Raw genomic sequence first — 13,204 nt, forward strand, 5'->3', positions numbered from 1 at the left:
TTGTCCCGCCAGCTGCGCCGCCGTGCCGCTTCCGCGGACCGGCTGGGCCCCCTCCCGGGGTTAGTTCAGGTGAGTAGGGCTGCGCCCCGTGCTTGTGCCGTGTCGGCACCCAGTCAAAAGCCCGGCGCCAAGGTTCCCTGGCTGGGACGCTGTATTCCCGGCTCCAAAACCAGTCACTGCCTCCCGGGCACTTCTCCTACCAGCTGCGTCGCCCTGCTGCCCGCACGGACCGGCTGGGTCCCCTTCTGGGGTGAGTTCAGGGGGGTAGGGCTGTTCCCCTTGTTTGCTTTGTCATGAGATTTTGAGTTCAGCTCCCCTGGGCCCAGACCTAAGCCTGGCGCCAAGGTTACCTGACTGGGACGCCGGCTCCAGGCTCCGAAAACAGTCGTTGCTTCCCTGTATTTGTTAGTTCTCCGTCTCTAAATCTGTGTTTGTTGTTCAGGGTTTGTAGATTGTTATATATGTGATCGATTCACTTGTTTTTCCAAGTCTTTGTTGCAAGAGGGATCCGAGGTAGCGTCTTCCTAGTCCGCCATCTTGGCCCCGCCTCTCTGCCATCTCATCTTTGATTAGGGGCAAATGTTATCCTTTTAATCATGTAGTTGATTGTTGTAAGGAATATGTTCCTCTCGGGTGTTAATGTTTATTTTATGGACCTGCCTATTGCTTTGCTGAAAATTGGTATCCTGGGATGTCGTCAGTTCCAGGTCAGAAGGGTGTCTTAGGGCCATGGTCTTGGGGGATTCCTCCAGTCTCTGTCAGACTGGAAAGTCTGGTCTTTTTTGTGAATTTGATTTTTTGTTCTACATTTTTCTCCTGCTCTTTCCAGGCCCTCTGTCGAGATCCCAGTCAGAGCAACCGGTGGTAGTAGCGGGATTGAGTTAATTTTTGTGTATGGTGTGTGGTAGGGGTCCAGCTTCATTCTTTTGCTTGTGGAGGTCCAGTTATCCCAACACCATTTGTTGAAAAAACTATTCTTTCCCCATTGAGTTGTCTGGGTCACCTTGTAAAAAAATCAATTGATTTGTAAATATAAAGGTTCTGAACTCTCAGTTCTGTTTCATGATCTTGGTTTGTTAAACATTTGTGCCAGTATTTTTAAAATATATTTCCAGAAGTGATTCCTTTTTCTTTGTGAAATATTTTTCTTATTAGTTTTAAAAAAGAACAGTCACTCGGTAGTAGTAATCTATCAAATTAGATATAGTTATTAAAAAAGAAACAAACAAACAAAAAAAAAACAGACTTGGGAGCTATTTTAGGCAGAAAACTCTGACGTATAAAATTTCAGGCATTTTGTGATAGCTCTTTTTTTGTGTTGCTTATTTTAAAACATTGAAGTATGACGTTTTAGGCGTTTATAATATTCCTTTTTTGTATTGCTTATTTTAAAATGACTTAAATTTGAGTAATTGCTGGCAAAAATGTTTACACATTTTCATTAGTGTTATTATACAGAAAAGGAAAGTCCTGGAAGCAGGCATTAGGGAAATGGTAAAATTCAAATGAGTATGAAGTTTACTTCTGTAGAGGGAGGCTGCATTCTGTTATCATCACATTCTGAACACCAAAACGCCTCTAAAAACAAGAGTAACATTTCTGAAATATGGTTTTTCATCCTACAACAATATATATTGTCTGCACACCAGGCTGCCTCACTCCTTGACTCTGTTTTCCTGGAGAACACAGAGCGCACGTTGGAAGGGCGTTGTTGGCTTGTCATTGTCTCCCTGTTCTGCGTGCCTGTTACTAAACAAGGAGTTCCCCACACCGCTTGCATAATCTTACCTGTTTGTGCCGGTGCTGTAATTCCCTGTGTCTATTGTGTATAAGCAGTGAGCACGTTTCAGATACCTGGCTGATGACTTTCACTTTCATTTAGGAATCTCTGTCAGAAGTGGAAGAAAAGTACAAGAAAGCCATGGTTTCCAATGCACAGTTAGACAATGAGAAGAACAATTTGATCTACCAGGTAGACACCCTCAAGGATGTCATTGAAGAACAGGAAGAACAGATGGCGGAATTTTATAGAGAAAATGAAGAAAAATCAAAGGTAATTGCTCATCTTCATCAGACCCTTCTCTTGTTCAGAAAACAAAAACCTGTCCTTTGAAAAGTGATGGCGTTAACGGAAGATTGCAGTGTACCTGGGTCAGAACCGAACGGCCCGAGGAGATCGCCAGTACACCGTAAGACATCAAGCCCTGAAATATTTTCCTTTTTAAACTTTTAAAAATTTATTTTATTTTCTTAAGGAAAAGCTTCTGACCTCCTTTAGGTTTCTGAAAATAGAATACAACTCAAGTTTTATCTTTATTCTCTCTTAATTGGGGCCACTAAAGCAAATTACTAATTTCCTCCTGTTACCTGGAACTCCACAAAGCTCCAAAGGCTCTGCCTTAATGAGATGGTTCATTTCCTGGGAACCCCTACACAGTTTAAGAGCACCCATTTTCTAAGTGACCAGAGAGATATCTGTAAGCAACTACTTGTAATTATGGCAGTGTGGGTCAAAACTTGATAGACGTTTTCTTTAGGGTTTGTGAGTTGTGTTGTTTATGAAATGTAGCAGTAAAATACAGCCACTGTTCAAGGTCCAGATATTCCCTTTGACAGCTACAGAAAGCAAATTAGATTCTCTTCAAAGCTTATTGGGCTTGGACTTTGTAAAGTGTTGATGTCAGTCTAAGCAGAGGACAAATGGATATTAATGCCAGAAATGAGTTGTCATGTTTAAAAAGTGTTAGGATAAGATAGGTGAAAAAGAGGTTTCTGGGTATTTTACTGTTGGCTGGACAGTTGCCATTGAAGAGTACCATTGGGTGCCAATAGGTGATTTCCTCTTTGACTCATCCTGCATCCCATCTTGGGAGATTCTGAGCCATCATACTTTACTTCAAGTCTTATGGATCCCTTTATTTGCCTTCTCATTTCTATTTTATTTCTATTTCTGGCTGTCTCTTTGCCTTCAGTAGATTAGAAAAATATCTCATGCTAAGTATTTAATGGTCAGCATCACTAAAATGAAGGAGCCCTATTGTGTAATGACTAAGTGCTCAGCCGCTAACAGAAAGGTTGGCAGTTCAAACCACCAGGCGCTCCGTGGGAGAAAGATATGGCAGTCTCCTTCTGTAAAGATGTACAGTCTTGGAAACCCTATGGGCAGTTCTGCCCTGTCCTGTAGGGTCACTATGAGTTGGAATCGACTTGACGGCTACCGGTTTGGGTTATTACCAAAACGAGTTCTTAGCCTTCCATCTTACCGAATGTCCTTGAGCGTTTTTAAAAATAAAAGCGCTTATGGTTACCTGTTTTCACCCTCTTAATTTTCCCCTTCTGTCATTTAGTGAGATACAGAGATGTCTTAGTATACTTAGAGGGTTTTTTTTCTTTTTTTTTAAATCTCGTATTTTTTTTTGAACTTGAAGAACCCGTAAGCTTTTTTCAGTACCCTGGAAGTCGCCTTCACACGTTGCTGCAGAAGGCTCTGTCTCCCCAGCAGACCATCGTCCTGAGCTTCCTTGTTCTCAGCAGGTTCTGCCTCCCCCAGTAGAGTGTGCAGAGCAGAGGCCTAGGAAGAGGACAGACACCCTGGTGCGTTTCCTTACAGTAGGAGGTGGCGAGGGTAGAGAGGGACAGTTCGACAACACCAAATTCATAAAAGATTTAAAAATATTTGTAATGCCTCCTGCTGGGATTGTAACAACTGCATTGTGTACATTGTCTCTTTGTCTACTTTAGGAACAGAATGCCTGACTAGAAATGTCTGAAGTATGGTATTTTCTTCTTAATAGCTATTCATTTTAATAGGGAATTCTTTTTCTAAACTTACCTGAGTTTGTTGTTGATCTTAAACATAGAGAGAGGAATATAATAAACCCTCATGAACATATCACCTAGCCCCAACAACTGTCACCCCATGGCCAATTTTGTCCTTTTCACCTCTCCCACTCCTGTATTATTTGAAGCAAGTCTTAAGCATCCCATATTTTTTTGAAAAAATTTATAATTTATTAACTATTCATTTTTTGTAAAGGTAACTTTTAAAAAAAGTTTTTTTATTGTGCTTTAAGTGAAAGTTTACAAATCCAGCCTCTTATAAAAAATTTAAGCAAAAATCAGTGTAGATATCATCAGATGAGCCTGTATCAGTGCCTCCGGTGGGGCTGTTACCACATGGTCTCTGCTTTTTTTTTTTTTTTGGTTTGGTTTCTCTTGTAGTGAAAGTACACCCAACAGAACATTTGCCAATTCAGTCATTTCTACATGTATAATTCAGTGGCATTGGCTATATTCTTTTTTTTTAAATTGTGCTTTAAGTGAAAGTTTACAAATCAAGTCAGCCTCTCATACAAAAATTTATATACACCTTGCTATGTACTCCTAGTTGCTCTCCCCATAATGAGACAGCACGCTCCATCTCTCCACCCTGTATTTCCCATGTCCATCCAGCCAGCCTCTGTCCCTCTCTGCCTTCTCATCTCCCCTCCAGACAGGAGCTGCCCATACAGTCTCATGTATCTACTTGAGCCAAGAAGTGCACTCCTCACTAGTAGCATTTTCTATCTTATAGTCTAGTCCAGTCCCCGTCTGAAGAGTTGGCTTTGGGAATGGTTCCAGTCTTGGGCTAACAGAAGGTCTGGGGACCATGACCTCCAGGGTCCTTCTAGTCTCAATCAGACCATTAAGTGTGGTCTTTTTACAAGAATTTGGGGTCTGCATCCCACTGCTCTCCTACTCCATCAGGGGTTCTCTGTTGTGTTTCCTGTCAGGGCAGTCATTGGTTGTAGCCGGGCACCATCTAGTTCTTCTGGTCTCAGGCTGATGTAGTCTCTGATTTAAGCATCCCATATTTCTATATGAATTTTGATATGGCTTTCTCAGTGATATGGACTCTGTCCTTTTTTTTATATGTGCATTAGTCACAAGACCATTTATATTTACCTAAAAAGTAGACAGTAGTTCCTTCATATTATATATCCATCACTGTTAAGATTTCAGTTATCTCAAATGTCATAAATGGTTTATAGTTTCTTTATTTTTTATATCAGGATCCAGACAAGTTGTACACGTTGGTATTAGTTGACATGTCTTTTAAGTCTCTTTTAAATTTATAGCTCCCTTTCATCTCTTTTCTACCCTTGCAATTTATGTGTTGAAGAAACTATGTTGCTTGTCTCAACAGTTTCCCATGATCTTAATGGACTTTGCTGGTTTCATTCCCATGGTGTCTTTGATTCCTTTTTTCCTCTGTATTTTCTGTAAATAGGTAGTTGGATCTAGTGATTTAATCAGAGATAGGCTTGGGTTTTTTGGCAAGTCTGCATCATAGACGGTACAGCTGTCTTCCTTCAGGAGGCCCAGATGTATGGCTGCCTCGCTCTTTGTGATTCTCTACGTAGAGGCTTAGATCGATTAGTTGAGTCGAGGTTGCGAAATGGGATATTCTGTCATTAGGGTTTTACTTATTTTTAACAACTTTATTGAGATGTAGCTCAAATACCATACAGTTCACCCATTAAAAGTGTACAGTTCAATGGTTTTTCGCTATCACCCCTCTACCTCTCCACTCCCCACCCCCTCCCAGCCTTAGAAAACCATTCATCTATTACCTGTCTCTATAGATTTCCATATTCTGGACTTTCATATGAAGGAAATCCTGTAATACGTGGTGTTTTATGACTGGCATCTTCCCCTTAGCATAATGTTTTCAACATTCATTCATGTTGTAGCATGTCTCAGTATTTCATTTTTTTTTATGGCTGTTTCATCGTACGACAGCTTATCTGTTCATAAGTTGATGGATATTTGGGTTGTTTCCACCTTTATTGGCTGTTACGAATATTGCTTCTGTAAACGTTCACGTGCAAGTTTTTGCGTAGACAGTTTTCATTTCTCTTGAGTATATTCCTGAGGGTAGAATTGCTGGGTCATATGGTAACTGTTTAATTGTTTGAGGAATTCCAGTCTGTTTTTCAAAGCTGCTACACCATTTTATACTCCCATCAGTAGTGTATGAGGTCTCCAATTTTGCTACACCCTTGCCAACGCGTGCTGCTTCTGACTTTTCTGATTATAGCCATCCTAGTGGGTGTGAAGTGGTGTCTCATGGTGGTTTTGACTTGCATTTCCCAGATGACTAATGCTGTACAGCATCTTTTCATGTGTTTATTGGCCATTTGTGTTTCTTCTTTGGAGAAATGTCTATTCAGATCCTTTGCCCATTTCTAAACTGAGTTATTTGTCGTTTTATTACTGAGTTGTAGTAGTTCTTTGGAGCCCTGGTGGCGCAGTGGTTAAGAGCTCATCTGCTAACCAAAAGATCGGCAATTCCAATCCACCAGCCATTCCTTGGAAACCCTATGGGGCAGTTCTACTTTGTCCTGTAGGGTTGCTATAGTCTGAATGGACTTGATGACAAAACAGGTAAATAGTTTTTTTTTTTTATATTCTGGATATAAGTGATTTGTAAATATTTTTCAGTTCTATAGATTGTCTTCTTGGTTTCTTATGCTTTTATTTATTAGCTTAGGTACATCTTTAAAGAGAGACTTCCAATCACCCTGTTACTACTCAGATGAGACAGTCTATATAGGAAAGGCGAGAGAAAGGCTTGATTTCTTGCCTTTATTTACAAGTTTTCAAAATAAAGAATTGTTTTTTTTTAGCATCCTCTAATAGTAATGTTTTATTTTAAAAGTATCACTGTGAAGTCATGAATTCAAACACTTGATTTTTATTCTCACTTATGCTCAAATTGTCCCTCCTTTTGAAACACATACTTTTGATTCCCAGACACTTGTGACATGAGTCTAGTTGTTTTGATTACGTCTTTGCTTTCCGGTACAAGAAGGTGTTCCAGGCTCATCTTGTCCATTTTCTGCCCCAGATCTGGAATCAGCACTTTCTCCACAGAGCCCTGGCTCCCTTTTAGAGATGCTGTATGGCTGTCGGGGTGCTTATTGCCACCGAGCTGGTCACTGTTCATAGGCCTTTTAGTGGGTGTATCTGGGAAATAGGCATATGACCCTTTGTTTTCCTTTTAAGACAAAAGACACCATGAGTTCATGCTCATTGTTCCAGGTCAAATTCAGGACTCGGGTTTTTACTTAACTTTTCTGGTCTTAGGTCTGTGTCTCCTCTTCCCACACTGCAGCTCCCAGTCTCAGAGTCACTGAGAATGGTAGTAATTATGTTATATTCTATTTTCACTGCTTTACCCCACATTGCCCAGGATAGTAATACCAACATTACCACCAACAGTGTAATTACTGAAAATAGTTAAAAGTCCATGGTTTAGTTTTGTTTAGTTGTTACTGTTGCCGCTAGGCTATGTATAGTCAAACTCTTGTTTTTTAAAATTACTTGAAATAGTTTCTCTGTGTTTCTCCTACCAACTGTTGTGTATAGTTAGGTTCATTGCATTTTGTTTTCAATGTTTAGGAATTGCTTATGAAGTTTGATTTTGTTATAATTATGTAAAATATTTACCTAGCTCTTAAGTCAAAGTTACAAAGAAAATATATTCAAAGAATTCTCTCTTCTCTGCCTCTTCTACCACATTCCTCCTCCTCTTAAGATTTTTTTTTTAAGTTAATGACTTATCCTTTCTTTCTTTCTCTGTATATACTAATTTGTATCCCCCATGTCTTAGAAAATGGTGTAGCATACTGTAAATTCTGTTCTGCACCTTGGTTTTTTGTTTTTAAGGTCATAGTCGATATCTTCCTTAGGCTTTTTCACCACTGTGTAGTTCGTCCATTGTCTGGATGTTCTGTTGTTTACTTCACAGGCTTCGGATTAGCTGACATTTGTGTTGTTTGCAGTCTTTTGCCATTACAGACAGTTCTATAAAAATAACCTACTTCATAAGTACTTCTGTATTTAAATCAGTGTATCTATGGGAAAGATTCATATAAGTTGCATTGCTGTATCAAAGGGTAAATATCTTGCTAGATATTGATATATCGCCCTCCATTGTGTTTATACCATTTTACATTCCCTCCAGAGTAGACGAGTGAGTCTGTTTCCTCCTGAGTGGTAGTTTCTACACGGTATGTTGTCAGGTTTTTGGATTTACTGGTTTTTGGATTTACTAGTGTTTTGATGAGAAATGTAGTTTTCATTTAAATTTTCCTTAGTGGGAGCATCTTTTAATATGTTCAGATTTATTTCCATTTTTTTGTGTGTGAACTGTCATTTTTTTTTAGCCTTTTACATACTTACTGGTTTTTTTCTAATTTTAGAGGCTTTCTGTATGAAGAGATAGTAACCGTTTTGTCTGTGATATAAGTTGCAATTTTTTTTTGCAGTTTGTCATTTTACTTTGCTTCTAGTATTTTTTGCTGTTCAAAAGTTTTTATTAATGTTGTCGGTTTGACCACTCCTTTCTCCTTATTGTAGATTTTGAGTCATTTTCTTAGTAAAGTTCTCCCCACTTCCTACTTACAGAAATTCACTTAACTTTTCTTCTAGTACTTGTATGTTTTTTGCCCTTCTTTCCTTTTTTTATTTGCATGTACATCCCTGGTCCATTTGGAACTTGTCCTGGTGTATGGTGTGAGGTCTGGTTCCAATTTTATCTTTTCCTATATGAATACACAGTTATTCGAACACCACTCATTTAGAACTATCTTTTCTTATGGGTTTGAGATGCTTTTTTTGGTTTAATATGTTTGTCTATGAAATTGGGTCTATTTCTGGGTTTTCTGTTCTGCTTCATTGGCATATAATCTATGTGGAAGCACCGCACTGTTTTAATTATAGAAGCCTTCTCATATGTTTTAAGGCCTACATCTAAATAAATATCTAAAAAAGCCACCTTTTCCCTTTCTTCTTTTTCCGTAGTTTCTTTTCCTGGCTATTTTTTTCCCCAAATAAACTTAATAATCCACTGGTCTTGCTCAGATGAGACAAAAACTTGATGATATGTTATTTGGACTACATTAAACGTATAGGTTAATTTAGGGAGAACTGGCATATGATGTTGGGTCATTTTATCCAAGAAGGTGTGTCTTTCCATTTGTTCAAACGTATTTCTGTCTTCTAGCCGTGTTTTACAAAATTTTCCTCCTACAGGTTTTGGACGTACTTTGTCAGGTTTCATGTATGTGTTTTATTTCGATATTGTGAACGAGGCTCATTGTATCTCTAGTTTTTGTTTGTGTCTGTGAAAGTTATTTAATTTTGTATGTTTATCTTGTTACTTTACTGAGTCATCTCATTGTAGTAATTTTGCTATCGGTTGTTTTGGAGTTGCCAGATACATAATTATGTGAGGTGGAAATTTTTAATTTTCTAGACTTTTCCATAGGAAACAGAATTTTTATGATGGGTCATCAATCTGGGCATGTTTCTGGAGGTCATGTTGAGCCTCCGTGTTGTATCGTGTGTGTGTGTGTGTGTGTACAGACTTCTTGTGTTCCATGACCTGTGTGCACTAATCTTGTTTATAACAGGAGTTAGAAAGACAGAAACACCTGTGCAGCGTGCTGCAGCACAAGATGGAGGAACTGAAGGAAGGCCTCCGGCAAAGAGATGAGCTAATTGAGGTATGTGCGCGACCTGTGGAAATGCGTCCTTTTGGAAAAATGTATTGGTTGAGAAAAGAGTGTATATGTTGGGAGAGAAAGGGAGTAAAATGCCTGTCTCTTCCTGTTTTGCTGTGCCCTAAAATTTCAAACATGAAACCCAAAAGAGGGATTAAAAAAAGTCGACCCTAGGAGCCCTATAAGCATTCCCCTTTTAATAGCAGAGGCTTTTTTAAGTGCCTTTTCTTTCTAGGTGCATTCTTTCCTAAGGAGAATTTAGGAAGTAGGCAAGAGGCAAATGATTGTGCAGCATCCTTCGGAATGTAGCAAATGCCATCTTTTGGGACATGTTTCTTAGGAAAAAAGAAGTACAGTCTTCACTCAGGCGGCTATATTTCTAAGGTGGATAAAGGAAACGAAGAAAATGTCGAGACACGTTATATATAAACAAAAGGCCAAAGGTGGCTCGTACTGAGGCTCAGGCTTCTGCTGGGTGAAGAACTCTGAGTGCCACAGTGTTGGCAACATCTTGGGAATGGAAGGAGCATGGTCCCCCAAAAAAGAGCATGGTCCCCCAGCCTCTCCAGCCCCCTTGCCTTGCTTTTCCCCTTTTTCTTTTCCTCTCCCCCAACAGACCCATCTCACCTGAAGTCTCTTCCTGTAAATTACTTTAAAAAAATAGTCAATAGAGGAAAAGAAATTACTGTTTTTCTGTTTATGGACTTGTATTGTTTTTTTCATTCTTAAGAATAACTGAATTGGCCATACCCTGATGAAAGCAGGTGGAATTTGTGAATACTAAATGCAGATGGAGATAACTCTTTGGAAGTATCAGATTCCAAGGGAAGTTAGTTGTATTTGTTTTTCCATATATGGCAGGAAGCATATTATCCAAATTCTGTATCTGCAGATATTTAAAAATAATGTCCTTTTGTTTTTGGGTTTTTTTTTTTTTTTTGGTGTGTGTGTTAAATATGTCAACTACTTCTTATTTCTTTTTTCTAATTAAAAATGTGTACTGGGGCAGCTTCTCAAATTCAGTAGCTTAAGTTAGGATTGGTTAAGTGTTCTTGGTTGTAATTTGATAGTTGCATTTGAGAGAAATTGTAGTGTTTAATTTCTATAATTACGTATTTGTCACTGTGGTTTCTTTAAAGGTCTGGGGTGCTAGGTATACAAACTTTAAAAATGGTTGCAGTGATTTTTATGTTTAGAATTAGCATCTTTCAAATGCTAGTGTTCATGTCTGTGGAACTGAAAGACCTCAGATGTGACAGATAGTGTGGTTTAGTCCTTAGAATTAAGAATCAGTCACATGGGAAGATAGAAGTTGATAATTTACCAATAATGTACAAGAAAAAAATTAAATGTTGCTGTTGTGTGTGCTGACTCAGTGCTGACTCCTAGCGACCCCACGTGCTTGAGTAGAGCTGCCGCATAGGGTTTCCTAGGCTGTGATCTTTGCAGGAGCAGGTCGCCGGGCTTTCGTGTCATTGCCTAATCAGAAGAGTTCTTTTGGAATTGCTAAATGCTAAATTGGAGTTTTCCTAAAAACCGAGGTGACCGTTCCTTTCCAATTCATGATGTCCTTGCTGTCGTAGATTCTGTGAACAGAAATTTCAAATGATTAAGCACACATATGTCTGCCTTGAGTATTTTTTTAGTTCTGCTTTAAAAAATAAAATTAAAAACTGCTGTTCTCTGTGATAAGGGATCATTTGTTCACAAGCAAACGTTCCTTCTTTAGAAACGTAAGTTGTGCTGTATTTGGGGGGATAAAGGCAGTTCTCAAAGGAAGAGTACACAGAGACCCTAGCTGGCTTGCTGCCACGTAGCTGTGGTTGGAACAGTCACTCCCAGTTCCCTTGCTTGCTTTTGGAGGGACAAGCCAAAGACAGTCATGTCACCAACTTTCTGGAAGTCGTCTTTCCTTTTAGCCAGCAACATTTGCCTTTCCTGCTCATCACAGACTTTGCCCTTTTGTTAAACTCTGCTTTATTTTTGTTCTGTTTTCCTCCCGCTAACCGCCTCCCTTTTTTCTTTCTGCTTTTGTATTACTTCTCTCCCCCTCTTCCTCTACAGGAGAATCAGCGCGTGCAGCAGAAAATAGACACCATGACAAAAGAGGTGTTTGATCTCCAAGAGACACTTCTTTGGAAAGATAAAAAAATTGGGGTATGAGATAAAATTGGGCTTTGGTGAGGAGTAGACCAGTATAATTTAACTTCAAAAAAAACCACTGCCATCGAGTCGATTCCGACTCATAAAAAAAAAAAAAATAGTGACCCTATAATTTAACTTAGAGATTCCTAAAATCCTGCCATTTGGGTTATTAGTGAGTATTTTGGCAGTATGAAATATGAAGAAGAAGGAGGCGGAAGGAGACTGCCATCAGGGGCTGGGACAGACCAGACATACCTGATAGCATGCCTGGAAGCAGTCATTCTTTCCAGCCAGTTCTGGGCTTGTGAAACCTACCAGTAGGAGCTTTATAAGGAAGTCACTGTTTATTCCCTTGGAGTCTTATCCAGAAGTAGCCACGGGCATTTAATTCAAACTCACTGGGTAGCTTGATATCCTTACATTACAAACATTTAGATAAAAAGCAAGAGGTTTTTGATGGGATAGGGAGTTGGGGTGGGGGAAGAGTTTTTAGCGTCCCATAAATCGTTGGTGAGTAAAATGGGAAGAGATTAAAATCAGTCCAATTACAGAAGGGGTTAGGAATGTAAGATTTGCCAGGGCCGCCAAATTGTGACGCCATCTCTAATTATAACCCTGAACTCCCCAAACGGGGGCCCAGATGAGGACAAAATCTTTCATAGCCATTTTGCTAAACCCTGCAGGTAAACCCTCCAGGTACGCTTGAGACTGAGAAAGTTCCCACCAGGTCCTCCCTTGTAGCCCTTGACTGGCAGCTCCATCTCATACATGGCCTCTGTCCTGGAGTAGGGAACACAGCACAGCTGCCGAAGGTTGGGCGGGGCAGGAAGTAGTTGGCAGAGATCTCCAGGAGCACCTGTGGTAGACCTGCCTTGCTGTGAAGCTGTCTGGATCGTGCCCTCCATTGTTAGGGGTGCTCTGAAGCCCAGCTAGAGGTCGCAGCACCCAGTCCTTTTCACATTTCCAAGGACCCCAACCTTGCAGTAGTGAACACATAGGGAAAAAAATTACTTCTTAAGAGTTTGGTAGACCAAACTTTTAAAGACATATAAAGCTACCTTTTAGAGTTTCTGATGCCTAAATACCGAGTTTATAAAATTCACCCAAAGCTAGAAAAATAGTCTGATGTTAGCGTCAGCCTCTAGCCTTTTGAGAGGTAGATGGATAACTCTGTTAGAAGTTGTGAACTACGGATTTAATTTATATTTTTGCACGGAGGATTTAAAGTGAGATATGAAAAAAACAGTGTGGCAGAAAATAGGCGGTTTGTAAAGTTTAGTTAAATCCGGTCACTTATCTAGAATGTGGCTTCTTTTAGGGCTTGATATAATTTCTTTAGCATAGATCTGGCAATCCATGATTTCTGATTGGTGTGATCGTCCTAGTGTTTTAAACTGATTGTCTTGGACCAGCCACAGAAAAACTCTGAACTTCTCAGGCCAGTAAAACAGCTATTTAAAACAAAAGTTTTTTTTTTTTTTCCCCTACGAAAAAAGTATTGAAATTGTCAA

General features: G+C 39.5%; 1 protein-coding gene across 1 annotated transcript in view; it reads left to right on the top strand.

The window, feature by feature from the left end:
- The window catches only part of LRRFIP2 (LRR binding FLII interacting protein 2), a 114,608-nt gene that overhangs the window by 86,562 nt on the left and 14,842 nt on the right, over positions 1 to 13,204 (top strand). Inside the window, exons 18-20 of the mRNA XM_049870708.1 lie at positions 1,883 to 2,053; positions 9,459 to 9,551; positions 11,613 to 11,705. Of these exons, the coding sequence (XP_049726665.1) occupies positions 1,883 to 2,053; positions 9,459 to 9,551; positions 11,613 to 11,705 (357 nt within the window). The remainder of the gene's footprint in view (positions 1 to 1,882; positions 2,054 to 9,458; positions 9,552 to 11,612; positions 11,706 to 13,204) is intronic.

Source organism: Elephas maximus, chromosome 27, assembly GCF_024166365.1.
Source record: "Elephas maximus indicus isolate mEleMax1 chromosome 27, mEleMax1 primary haplotype, whole genome shotgun sequence".
NCBI lineage: Eukaryota > Metazoa > Chordata > Mammalia > Proboscidea > Elephantidae > Elephas > Elephas maximus.